This window comes from Podarcis bocagei (assembly GCF_964188305.1).
Source record: "Podarcis bocagei genome assembly, chromosome: 6".
NCBI classification, from domain to species: Eukaryota; Metazoa; Chordata; class Lepidosauria; order Squamata; family Lacertidae; genus Podarcis; species Podarcis bocagei.
This window is the reverse complement of record NC_138130.1, coordinates 20,582,663-20,596,287: the sequence shown is the minus strand read 5'-3', so window position 1 is coordinate 20,596,287 and position 13,625 is coordinate 20,582,663. Positions and strand designations below refer to the sequence as shown.

The following is a 13,625-nucleotide window of genomic DNA, read 5'->3' as shown; positions in this document are numbered from 1 at the left end:
GGGGTCAGCAAACTTTTTCAGCAGGGGAGTCGGTCCACTGTCCCTCAGACCTTGTGGGGGGCTGGACTATATTTTGAAGGGGAAAAAAGAACAAATTCCTATGCCCCACAAATAACCCAGAGATGCGTTTTAAATAAAAGGACACATTCTACTCATGTAAAAAAACATGCTGATTCCCAGACTGTTCACCCATGTCTTAGAACTTTGATTTGGTTCATCCCAGTTCACCCTAAGTATTACAAGCTAATCCATTGCTTCTCTGTTCTTAGCGGTTTCTTTTTTATTGTTTGCTTTTACCTTTTAAACCATCTTAAATAAGTATCTTGATAAAGTCAATTTACATAGACACACACACACAAGAATTCAGCTAAAAGAAATGCATTTAAGTTTTAACGAGGCGTACGTTTCATTTTAGTGGCCTTCATTTTCAACTGGATTGGTTTTTGCTTATCGTTCTGTATAACGAACACCATAGCAGGAAGATATGGTGCCATCTGTGGATTTGGGCTGTCTCTGATCAAATGGATTCTCATTGTTCGAGTAAGTCTCTTCCAATTACAGATTTTAAAATGAATTTTAAAAGTCCTTTTTTTGTTTAAAATGAATATTGGCAGATAATTATGTCCCCTTTATCAAGAATCTACTTAAAGGACCAAGAATTTGTTGTAGTTTAACGCAACAAAATTTGAGTTATGTGGGTTTTTTGTGTGACATGGGAACTTTTGCCTTTATAGTTGTTTTGTTTCGTTGGATATCTTTTAATGCTTTAATTTTATTGAACTATGATGTTGATATTTCTGCAGATGATTCAATTTAGGCAAGAGGAACAACATGTCTATCAAGTAACTTGGAAGTTTGTGTATTCCATTCTAGCTAGTCATTATTATAAGACCTACTATTCACATTTAAGAATTGGTGTCTGAGTTTGCTTCCCCCCTCCTCCCTTCAGATCCCTTTTTCATTTTGGGCCATGCATTTTGGATTTTTTGGTCTGAAGTCTGGAAGTGTCCTCTTTTAATTGATTGTATTTAAGCTGTTGTGGGACAGGGTACAGAAGCTCCCAATAAATGATACAACATGGTACCTTTTTGCCCCAAACCATTAAAAGCTTTTCTAAGTGCTATTAATGTTAAAATTTGGGCCCAGGTTAGGCTTGAGGGTCTAGGCACGCCTAGGGCACATGGGCACCAGCAGCTACTTAAGGATGCCACAGATTCCCTGCTCCTGCCACATTTTTGAGAGGGTTTCAAAGGTGAGACAAGAAGGTCACATCCAAAGGAAAGCAGTGGGAGCAAAGGCAGTCTGTTGCAGTTAGCACAGCAGCAGAGACCCCCTTAAAATTGCTCAGGCATGGGAATTTTAATAGATGTCAGTTACTGGACCTGTTCTGTCTACAGCTATTACAAACCTTCCTTGCTGGCCTGTTTGGGTTTCCTGTAGCTCCCCTCTTTTTGCCCACAGCCTGGGGAAATCTCGGACTTACAGCAGGCTTAAGCCCTTTCCAATGTGTGTCCTCTGCTGCACTGCAGTTGCATCATGATGCTAAATCTAGGTGATATAAATAGGTGGGACCACACAGAAACAGAGGCAAGTGTACTGCTTGGTTGCAGTTGGCAGGAACAGGTTGTTCATGGCCCTATGAGACACTCATAGTTGGCCAAGCTATAATAATGTGGCCATCTCTTACTAAAGTTTAGTGAATGTGTTGTAATACTGTGGGAAGCTTTTCTGCATTTGATGAAGGCATATTGTTAGACCTTGTTGGAACTATTTTTGTTTTTACTGTGTTTTCTTTTTGCAAATGCCATAAATACACTAACAAGCTTTAAATAATGGAAATGCTCCATTAGCCAGTTTAAATGATTATGTGCAAACTGGCCTTATTTTTCTGCTATGTAATCATTTATAAGAGCATTTGGCCCTGCCTTGTTTCTTTAAATGTTTGACTTAACATACTGCACCAGCCAATTAGCCAATTATTTACTGACACGAAATAACCTAGAGTTGATTGGCAAGTTGGGACAATTGTAGCAACTGAGAAGGAAGTGATTGAACAGCCCCTGCTTGACTAAATTGTTTCTTACCACCCTCTAAAAGTTGCAGTGGACGTTCTGCGTTACTTTGAGTTTCAGGCTGTAACTGTGCTGAGTTCTTGGAGACATTTGAGTCAACCCTTTTTATCAGTGAAGCATGCAGTCTGCAGTCTGCTGAAGGCCAGATACCTGTCTCCAAAACCATCGCACCCTACCCTCCAGCTGCCTGTTCAGATTCCCACATCACAGAGAAGACAAAACTGTCTACCGTGCTCGCTAACAGGAACGATTGAATTGGCCCTTCAAGGTTCATTTAGCTGCGTTCAGCTCACTGCTGGGAACTGAATGCAGGAGAATCTAGTTTGAAAATGAAAAGAGTTTAATGAATCAGGGGTCTTTATGGAACTGGTATTCTTGGCAGCGATTATCAGTAGGGGGTGTACAGAAGGTCAAAAGCTCTCCTTTTGTGGGGTCAGCCAAACATCCCCATCTGATAAGATTAAACTAATGTGACTTTTGGTGTTAATATCGAAAGCAGCAGGCTCCTGTAATGTGTTTGAGATGGCAGACACGGGGGGGGGGGGAGAGATAGATTTACAAACGCAACCATTATTATGGTGACTGTCTGATTCTAATGAGCAATGCTTAATAAACCATTTTTTCACAGGTTGGTTGAGACTTCTTTGCTTGCAAGAAAGTAAAAGAAATAACTCCTCTTTTATTCTAAAGCTGCACAGAGTATATTTGTCTTCCCAAATGCACCAATTGGGATTTTTTATTTATTTGTTGTGTATGTTCTGTAATGTCTTAGATATGTATTTTCAGTAATCCTAATATGTTACAAGCATGATATGAAATGTAGCTAACATGTTGGGGGCTTTTTTCCCCTTCCAGTTCTCAGATTACTTTACTGGTTATTTCAATGGACAATACTGGCTTTGGTGGATATTTCTTGTACTTGGTAAGTCCCAATCAAAAACTTTACTTTTTGAATTTCCAAATAACTTGATAACTGAGTAGAACAATCCTAACTGGGTTTAAGAAAGATTGGCAGTAAATTTGCACCTGTATGCTCATTGAAATCAAGGGCTTACTGTAGCAGTGGTAGAACTTATCACAGATCAAGCAGGTTAGATAGAATTTCCATATTGCCTCTTCACAGACAAAGTAATTTTCACAAGAGGCGGTATCCTCAACGTTCTGTTTGAAAACCTGTTTTATATTTTTCATCCTCTGTGGGTTTCATTGATACTCTTTGTTTTACTACCACTCCTTTTTAAAAGTCAGAAAAATAGAAGTCTGTTAGAGACAGAGAGTAGATTTTTCTGAATTATTTTTTACGTTTTCTAAATCTGAATAAGATGAAGCTTATTTCCGAATTGATCTCATTATGTTTAAAACACAGCATCATAACTGAACTAAGACTATTCAAGTATATAAGGTCAAAGTTTACGTATAAGCTTTCCTTTTAAGATACCTAGTTTTAATAATTATTTTCTTGGACTATATGAATGGTTTTGAATGCGAGTGTGCCTGTCACTTTGTATTCAATCCATGGAGGTATCCTTTTTGCCTTAGAAATGCACTGTGCATTAATCATTATTCACTCAGGCAAGGGGAAGGGCTTTATGCTGTTGAACACAGTGCTTCTGTTCCCTCAATTTTCTTTTGAAAAGCTGTCTGCCGAGCTTCAGGCTTCTGGGGCAGCTGCAGGGAAGGTTGCTGGGGAAAAGAAGGCTTTTAAAAGTGTATTTGAGCATCTATTGTACGTCCGAAGCTTGGCTCACTTGCTTGGGTCAGCTGGTGATCTTGCCTTGTGGTGTAACTATCACCCCAACTATTTACAGCTTATTCCTAACACTTTATTTTAAAATTCCGTGCCAACTTTCTTGAAACGGCCCATGAACAATAAAATATAAGAACTAAATGTAAACAGTGGCAATTTATAGATGCACCACTGATGCAAATAAATGCCCATATAGCCCATACATACTGTGGCAGAAAAAGCAAGAGTAAAACTCAAGTCTAATTAAAATTAAGGCCGTTGATTGATTCAGTAATTTATCACCAAAATCTTAATATAGGTTCCTTTTGGAGATACTGTGATTGATTGCATAGGAAAGTTAAGCTTTCATCCTACTCGCCACATATTTTTAGCTTCTCTGTACAGTGCCCGACTTCCTACTTAGAAAGCCTGCTTAGGAAAGCACCCTTTCCTTGAACTTGCCAAGGTATGTTGATGTGACTGTGACTCTATAAAAGTTCCTTGGCATACGTACTGAAAGTGTAAAATGGCAAATCGTTGTAAGCTTGCTTCCTTTCAATTAGCATGAGAATGCATCTTTTAATCAATGTTTCACATTGCACCTCTGCTTTCAGGCCTCCTCCTATTTTTCCGAGGTTTTGTTAATTACCTGAAAGTCAGAAACATGTCTGAAAGTATGGCAGCTGCTCATAGAACAAGATTTTTCTTCTTGTACTAGAGGTAAGCACCGTAGCTCCTTTCGTAGGTAAGTACTTGGCACAGAAAATGCCTTCAGCCAAATTGCTTTCTCAGTTTTGCACACTTGGGCATGCATGCACAAATATTGCCTTCTATTGCTTGATAGTTGCCTTTGTTTTTCAAGCCTTTTTCTGCAATGTCAGGGTTGAGTTTCCCCCATTCTTTTTTTTTTTTTTTAAAAAAACAGCAAGTCCCATGCATTCCTCTGACGGAAAAGCAAGCTGTTAATATCTGATTTCCCCAACTTTATTAAATGTTGTAGGCCTCTACATAAATGCCTGACTCTTCTGTAGTGAGGATAAATCAACTCCCTAAACACCTTTTTAACATTTGGCAGGCATAACTATTATGTCTTCAAAGTCCATGAGCATTTAAACTTCAACCCACATTCTATAGAAAAGAGATATACCAGGCCTTGACTGATGGTAGTATGGTCCCATTGAACATTGCCCATGATATTTGCATTCCCTTTTCAGTTTCCAGATCACTTATCATAAGGCTTTTGCATGGATTGCTGACAAAATGCAAGTTAGACCGGCATTATTATCCCATGTTTCAGTTTGGGAGTGTGTGTCATGCTGGCTGAGAAAATAGCAAGGTGCATAAAAGTAGCTCGCAAGTTCATTGCCAAAGTGCGATTTGAATGAGAGGTTTCCCTTTGCAACACTTGTGGTCCTAGTATAATATTCATATCACAGTCCTGACTCTTTCCAAACATGCTCATCTCCCTGGACAAGGAAGAGGATGTTTAAACTGCACCGTCAGTGTGCAGTGGTGCCTTACAGAATTATGCCAGCAATGTAGATGGGTTCCTGTTTCCCAAGGAGCTTAAAATCTAAAAGGGAGAGTGGGGAAGGGGGGGGGGACAACAGAAGAGGGAAGAATGTGGGCAAATGCTGTTGCAAACACTTGAAGTTTGGATGAGGATTAAGAGGATAAACAAAAAGCCATGTCGAAAAGGTAGGTTGTAAGGAGTGATTTGAAGGAAGAGAGAGGTGGCATGCACAACGTTCACTTTCCGGAAGGCTCTTTAATGGGGGGGGGGGGAGGAAAGGACAGAGTAGTTTAAATGCATAATAGTCTGATTTATTGATTCATCCGGGTTATTTCCTGAAGTTTGGGCCACAGCGGTAGTCATCCCTATATTCAAAAAGGGCCTTGCATGCAGTCCGGCTAGTTATAGACCAGTTAGTTTGCAACCTGTAATTAGCAAATTATATGCAAAGCATCTTTACAATAAGCTAGTTGATTGTATAACCGATGAAGCTATTTTTGCCAAAGAGCAAGCAGGATTTAGATAAGGCGGATCCACTCTAGACCATTGCTTTGTACTAGCCCATTTTATAGATAAGTATGTTAAGAAACCAGGTGGTGTGCTATATGCAGATTTCATTGATCTGAAAGCTACATTTGATTCAGTCCCTTGAGTAAGACTGTGGGATAAGCTGAACTCTTCCAAGTATAGATAAAAATATTGTTGCTCTTTGTTAAATGTCTATATAAAAACACAGTGCTGAAAGTGTGTTGCTCTACAAATGGGCAGCTCACAGGATCCGTACCAGCCACAAAGGGAGTTAAGCAAGGTTGCATCCTAGCTCCCACACTATTTAGTTTATATATAAATGATATTGTCCAGAGTTTAACATCCCCAGAGTATCATGCCCCTAAACTGATCACAAAAGCTATCTATAGTATTATACGCAGATGCATGGAAAGGATAAAATGCAGAAAGGGCCCCCAAATATAGTGTGGTAAAGATGTGTTTAAGGCAAAGATTATCTTCACACTTAAATAGTTATCAATATTCAGTATTAATCTGTTATAATCTACTATACTATACTATAATCTAGTATTAATCTTTTATTACTCTTTGTATCAATGTCTGAATATAATTCAGGGGCTGAAGATAAAAATGTAGACCAACTAATTTAATATGGCTTCAGAACAATGTAAATGAGCGGTGTGCTTGTTTTCAAAATGTATAACTGACTGGAGCCCTTAAAGCATAGGTGAAAACAACATCATAGCATAAATTCTCAATAAAAACAGCTGAATGTCTGACCATTCTTGACATGGAATAGGTAAAGGGACCCCTGACCGTTAGGTCCAGTCGTGGCCGACTCTGGGGTTGCGGCGCTCATCTCACTTTATTGGCCGAGGGAGCCAGTGTACAGCTTCTGGGTCGTGTGGCCAACATGATTTAAGCCGCTGTTTACCTTCCCGCCAGAGTGGTACCTATTTATCTACTTGCACTTTGACGTGCTTTCGAACTTCTAGGTTGGCAGGACCAGGGACCAAGCAATGGGAGCTCACCCATTGCAGGAATTCAAACTGCTGACCTTCTGATCAGCAAGCCCTAGGCTCTGTGGTTTAGACCACAGCGCCACCCGCATCCCTTGACATGGAATAGGTAGCAGTCTGTAAACCATGTCTCCCAAGGGTTTACACACCTAAGATGTTTCCAAACAGAGAGCTTCCCATGGGCCTTGGAATGAATCTTGAGTTTTTCTGAAGGAAGGGAATTCCACAATCGTTGGCCACCACCAATGTGGTGGCCAGTCACATTTCTGATGGTGGTTACACCTGCAGGAAAAGCCTTGCTTCCTGTTCTTAACACCTGGGAAGGAATGCAGGGGGGAAATGCTCACTCAAATACCATAGGGGGAAAGCATATGGGGTTTTAAAGATTAAAACACCTTTAGCTTAGCCCAGAAACTAATTTGCCTCCACTGGAGTTCTTGTTGTAACGGTGAAAAATTCTCCATGTACTGAAATATCCCCAAGGGACTATATTCACATACATATTTCAGAATGCAGTATTGTTAAATATGTTGTTTGATTATCCCGCTGATTTTTTTAGTTAACTAAAATACAGCTCTTTTCTTTTATTCCCAGACTGCATCGACCAGACATTCCTTTCTCATACCAATGTGAACTTCCAGCCAATCTGTAACCTTCCAAGCGAATAGGGAAAGACGACTACTAGAAGCAGGAGATAAATTTGAAGCAGGATCTTTTTGCCGCTTAGGGAATGACAGGGTGGTCTATGCTTAAGTGCCATTTCTGTTCATTCCACTAAATATTTATATTAAGCATTGCCTTTTGTCTTGCACATATGCATATGTGCTAATTTAACAAGAACTTTAAAAAGAATAAATTCCATGCATATGGTCTGCTAAGCAGTTGAATACAGCCAGACTTGACTAATTTGTGTTTTGTATCTGGAAGATTTAAAGTGGTAACTTGTTTTCACAGTATTATGTACTATCTACTTAACAGAAGTTTCATTAAGTACAAGTAATTTGTACTGAATGACTCACAGTAAGCCACTCAGACTCTGTTAGTATGTAAATTGCATTCATCCAATTATGCACATAAAAACTGCTCTATCACATGATATGTAGTTCTATAAACACGCATTGAAAAGCTGTCGAGGGCTAACCAAGGTTTCCCTAGTGCACCTCTCTTACACTGGTGTGAATTTGGGTCCCCCCCTCCGTACATAGATGTGGGCCATAAAAGCAGTAGCCTTAATCACTGCCATTTTAAGCCCAATTTGAACACATTCTTAAAGTAAGCATATACAGTAAAAAAATCTGCATGTGCTATAGTTCTTAAGTCCCAATATTTGATCTGATAATTATATTACAGGAAAGTGTAACACCATCCCATGCTGTTCTAGTGATCTAGGAAACCGGAAGAGAGATTGGAGCAGTCGCCTCAGTTATCAGATCAGGAAGTAATGGGATTGCTCTCTCTCTTCCTATGTGGCCTCTCCATTATTTCTGCCTTAGCAGAGCAACACGGGATTGAGCCATGTTGGATCAGTGGCTGCGCTGTTCCCAAAACATTCCCACCAGTCCTTAAACTTCAAAAAGAAGTGTCCGGATTACAAACAATGGCAAAATGTTAGCAATATCACTTCTTCTCCAATGTCTTACCAGTTTGATGTGCATACGGGTCTTTGGGGCTGTGTAACTTTACGAGCATTAAGCCCTGCAAGAAAGCTTTTGGCAACAATCTGTACAGAGCCAAAAGAATTAAGACGTGCATCAGAACAATGATGTTTCCTTAAGGGCACAAATCTGATGGATTTTGAGTCCCGGTCCTGCAGGGGGGGAAATCTTACACTCGTTTCGCTGTCATGTTCATCATCTCATTGGAAAGGCTAGTGTAAGATAATTGCTAGTCTGATCCTGCACTTTTTTCTAGGTAGGTAGACCTCTACCCCACTCCTTTTTCTCACCCTACAATCATTGGCTCTAACTGGAGATCAGGGCTGTACACTCTCTGACTCCGACTGCACAACCTCCACTCCTCTAGGTGAGTTTGTCAAGGAGCCCTGCTCCATTCCAGGTGAAAGGAACAGACACTGCACATCACCAGTGGATGAACAACCTAGTTCTTTAAGCCGGAGTGTCAGCTTTCCTTGTTGTTGTGTTTTGTGGGAGTGTTTCCATAATCGCCGTTCCTTAACCCCAAAGGTTACTCGCCATGCTTTCACAGGAACGATGTTAAGTTTAGGTCGATTCCATTGGGCACATTTTCATTTTCCTTGCAAAAATACAAGCAATTCGCCATCTGTGGTATCCACACCATAGTAATGATGGCCCTCCCCTGCAAAGGAATATATCTAGGGCTTTTTATGGGGAGGCAAATGTTGAAGCACATGTGTTTCTTCCCCAAACATCTCTGGGACTCTGCACTCTGGCATGACGGGAGACAAAATCTCCCAGATATCCACAAACAGCTCTCATCTCAGTTGCTGCCAATCACTAATCACTCTGCGTTTGGGGAGTGGTAGATGCACATTTATTCTTTTGTTTGTTTCTTAATTTGAACTCTTGCATTTTTAATACTAATGTGTAGAGGAATTATATGTCTCATTTAGTGCTGTATCCAATTTTGTATCTATTGTATGCATAAGGTTTATATTCTTTAATATTTCAGGATTAATAATAATTAAAAAAAAAAGGCCGAAGAGTTTGAAAGCAAAAGCCCACTACTGCTTTTCATGAAAACAAGATTCTCTTGGGAATTCCCATGTGTTTCTCTCTGAATTCATCAGTATTTTTTCTATGATTTTCTCTCCTCTCTATCTCTCTTATTTATCTTCCTTTTTTTGCATTATTTGTTCTCATAAGAGGCAGGCGAATAAAAGTTTTTGTTTTGGAATAAAGGCTCCTGGTTTTATGTTGCACATTAGGAAACTCTGCTGCAGTTTCTATCAGGTCAAATGGTTTGTCTGGATTCTTTCTGCTTGATTCCATTTTTAAAACTATAAATTTGTTACAGTGTTGTGGAGGATTTGTAAACGTGTGTGTGTGTGTTAGAGAGAGAGAGAGAGAGAACATACTTGTGTGAGTGGTGTTTTTATCTAAGATCAAAGCTGCTGCTTACTCATAGCTGAGTAAGATTGTCTTTCATGAATATGGTCTTAACAGTGAGTCCGTAAGTGACTGTGGAGGCCAATTCTGGATCCACACTTCCTTCCACAGTGGGGACATATGTTTCTGGGTAGTAGTTGAAGGTTTGCCAAACATGACTTCCTCTTGGCAAGTTTCTCCCTTTCGTCCTGACACCATTGGTAAAGGCTGTTCTCCGATTGGAGCACTCGCAGGCCAGTGTTTCCCAATTGTCGGTGTTTATACTACATTTTTAAAGATTTGCCTTGAGAGAGTCTTTGAACCTCTTTTGTTGACCACCAGCATTACACTTTCCATTCTTGAGTTGGGAATAGAGTAGTTGCTTTGGAAGACGATAATCAGGCATCTGCACAACATGACCAGTCCAACGAAGTTGATGTTGCTTTGACACTGGTGATCTTTGCTTCTTCCAGTACAGTGGCGTAAGTGATGTGTAAGTGATGTGTAAAATTTTTCTGAGACATTGTTGATGGAATCTTTTCGAGGAGCTGGAGATGCCATTTTTAAATGGTCCATATTTCATAAGCATACAGTAAAGTTAGTAGTACAATAGCTTTGTAAACAAGCATTTTGGTTTCCCTGCAAATGTCCCAGTCCACAAACACTCAGATACTAGGGGCAAGGCACTAAGGGAGAGTCTCTTGGTTCCCCCATCCCGGTGGCAGTGTCCTGTTTTTAAATAACTCTGTGCACAGAGAAAGAAAGAGACTTGATATTTGCCCACAATGGAAAACATACAGGGATTTGAGATGAGTAGAAAAGTTATTTCCCATGGCTAGAAATAAATCATTTTAAGGTGACTTCCTAGGTTTGCTGTTGCTTATAAGAAACTGGTTCCTGCCTGGAAACTGCAAGGCAATAAAGGAATTTCTCATTCGGAATGATCTTGCTGCGGAAGTGACTGCATTCATTATTCTTCCCTGAGAAGTCAAGCCTGCAAGTTTCTGTCGTATATATGTACTTTGCAGTCCGCTTAAAAATAATGAGGTTGTAGGGCTAAGTTCTTGAATCTATTGTGTCTGCTCCACACCTACACCTGCCCCAGAGTGGATTATTTTTAAATGAAAGGTATAGATGAGACATTATTTAGAATCAGTTTCCCCCATGTATACTCCATGTGAAAGTGTTCAGCTAAATAGGAGCTTCATTCTACCTACAAGTGCAGTCCAAAGCCCTTAGAAGTGGGAGGGCAAGTAATAATGAAATGAATTATTTGGGTTTCTCTGTACACATAAGCAGACATTGAAAAACAGTGCATGCTTCAAGATGCAAGAGCTCAGAAGTTTTCATAAGGGGGAAGGACTGGTAGTAAGAGGACAATACATTGTCTCAACGGGTACAAGCTCCTAATTTGCTGCTTTGGGTCCCTTCCCTTTTGACTATGAATTCATCCTTTCCGCTTCTTCAGTTCTTCTATTAAGAAAAACAACCTGAATTATTTACAAGGGTTTTTATTATAGCTGCATTGGTTTCAGTGGGGGGGGGGGAACGTGCTAATTTGCCACAATAATACATAATCTATAGCAGTGTTTCCCAAACTTGGGTCTCTGGCTGCTTTTGGACTACAACTCCCATCATTCCTAGTAGGACCAGTGGTCAGGGATTATGGGAATTGTAGGGAAGATGGGGATTTGTAGTTCCAAAACAGATGGAGATCCATCCAAGTTTGGGAAACTGATCTATAGTGTCAAATGCTTGGATATTGTTCCCAATAGTTTTTTAAAATGTAGAATAGGCTTTAATAGAGGCTCATGGACTTGGTTTGTAAGAGATTTAAGTATAGAGTTTAACAGACGTCTGATATTAAATAGATTTTAAAAATAATCTGTTTTACATTTGAAACAGGCATTTCAGTTCCTGGGACCAAAAGTCCTTCTGCATCAGAGATCAAAATAGCAGAACCTTAAACAGCCCATTCATAAAGTTTTGTTCTTTGACTTCAGTTCTGGATATCTGTGAACTTATCTCAAGTTCATTTTGTGCTCTCTTCAGACAAATATTAAAGCCGAGGGATTAGTAGACATTGTTCTTGTAAAGAGTTATTTGAGGAAAATAAAATAAACAGGACTTAGACGATCTCTTCTGAACATTTTAATGGTTTTTGGCTGTAGTCTCTTGTTATTGCCATGTTGGCAGAAAGTCCTGCTTTTTTTTTACTTCTATATTAAGCTACTAGTATCATAGGAAGCGTTTAAATCTGCCATTGGAGTGACTCCTATACAGAATCTCCATCAATTGGGGAGACTTACTTGAATGGGACTGGTGCACACGTAACAAGATGTAGGCTCATAGCTTAGGATTTCCAAGACACCCCGAATTTTTTGGGGGGAAGGCCTTTTAAGGAAAACCCAAAAGTTGTTGAGGTGTGTTGTTGTTTTACAAAAACACGATTTTTTCAATTGACTTGTCTAAGATCCAGACCACCTTTTGGAAATTCCACCTTTGAAATCCCAGTAATGTCTGGGGGAAATCCCGACAGATATCAGCTCTATCATAGCTTCTGGGTATTAGATGTTTTGAGAAGTTTTGTAAATGTGGATTTGGTATTTTTATTGTGGAGTACCAGTCGGGGAACCCCCAGGGGAAGAAGGCTGAAGAGTCAGGGGATTGGTGGTGGGATGATGGTGAGTGGTTAGAGGAGAGGGAGCAGACTGGGAGGAGGAGGAGGTGTCAGAAGCTGATGAGGCAGCAGGGTTTAGTGAGCAGGAAGAGATTGTGGCAGAGAGCAGTCCAGACTCCTAGACAGGAGCAGAGACTGGAGACTGGAGAGGAGAGAGGGCAGGCTGAAGAAGCCAGGGAGTCTACCCCTCCTTCTGTGTCTAGTACCCTCCTCGCTCGCCTTCCAGAACACGGGAGACAAGAAAAACGAGGAAAAGGAGCCTCTGGTTGCTGGGGGAGGAATCTTAGATAGCGGTGGGAAGGTGGGGACCTTCATTCCTCACAACGGCCTCATTGGGGCAAGACCTAGTAAGAGTTCCTGGGATCACGAGGCCTGTGCTGTTTCGGTTTTTCTGAATAAAGAGTTGACATCACAGACAGGAATTAAGTGGCATCCAATTCTGTACATTCCCAAAGTGCATCACTCTCTGCTATGATGGGCAGAAATGTTAAGTATTGGAGTTCCCCATCCCTAGGGTTGCCACGTGTCAGGAATTTTTAGGACATATCTGGAATACTGCAGCCACAAGCAGTGTCCAGGCGGAAATCTGCAGAGAACAATAAAAAGTGGTGTCTGTGGGTGCGCAAAAATGGAGCCCTGTTTATACTGCAAATAAAATATCGGCAGCAAATGAAGGAAATGGTGAAGCTGGCATACAAAGCCCTTCCTATGATTTTGACGGGAAAGGTCACCAATCCGCCTTAAATCTTTAATTGCAATGCTTTGGCAGCCAGCGATTTTGTAGGAAACGGGTGGGAGTGTTGATTCCTTTCTTGCAAATGGAGCCTTACACTGTCTGCTCAGAAGGAAGTCCCACTGTATTCAATGGAGCTTACTCCCAGGTAAATGGGTCAACACTGGGCAGCCTTACACTGCGATCCTAAGCATTTTTACTCAGAACTAAGTCCCCCAGGGTTCAATAGGATTTACTCTCTGGTATGTTTCTGATCTCACAGTTTCCGTTGTTGTTATTTCCCCAACAGTGACTTGAGGGAGCTTGAATT

General features: G+C 40.5%; 1 protein-coding gene across 4 annotated transcripts in view; it reads left to right on the top strand.

The window, feature by feature from the left end:
- The window catches only part of NDFIP2 (Nedd4 family interacting protein 2), a 53,878-nt gene extending 44,163 nt beyond the window's left edge, over nucleotides 1-9,715 (top strand). For all 4 annotated transcript variants that reach the window (XM_081198630.1, XM_081198628.1, XM_081198631.1 and 1 more), the window contains 4 exons: nucleotides 416-540; nucleotides 2,928-2,994; nucleotides 4,413-4,518; nucleotides 7,432-9,715. In XM_081198630.1, the coding sequence (XP_081054756.1) occupies nucleotides 416-540; nucleotides 2,928-2,994; nucleotides 4,413-4,516 (296 nt within the window). In that variant the 3' untranslated portion in view covers nucleotides 4,517-4,518; nucleotides 7,432-9,715. The remainder of the gene's footprint in view (nucleotides 1-415; nucleotides 541-2,927; nucleotides 2,995-4,412; nucleotides 4,519-7,431) is intronic.
- The last annotated feature ends 3,910 nt before the right edge of the window (nucleotides 9,716-13,625 follow it).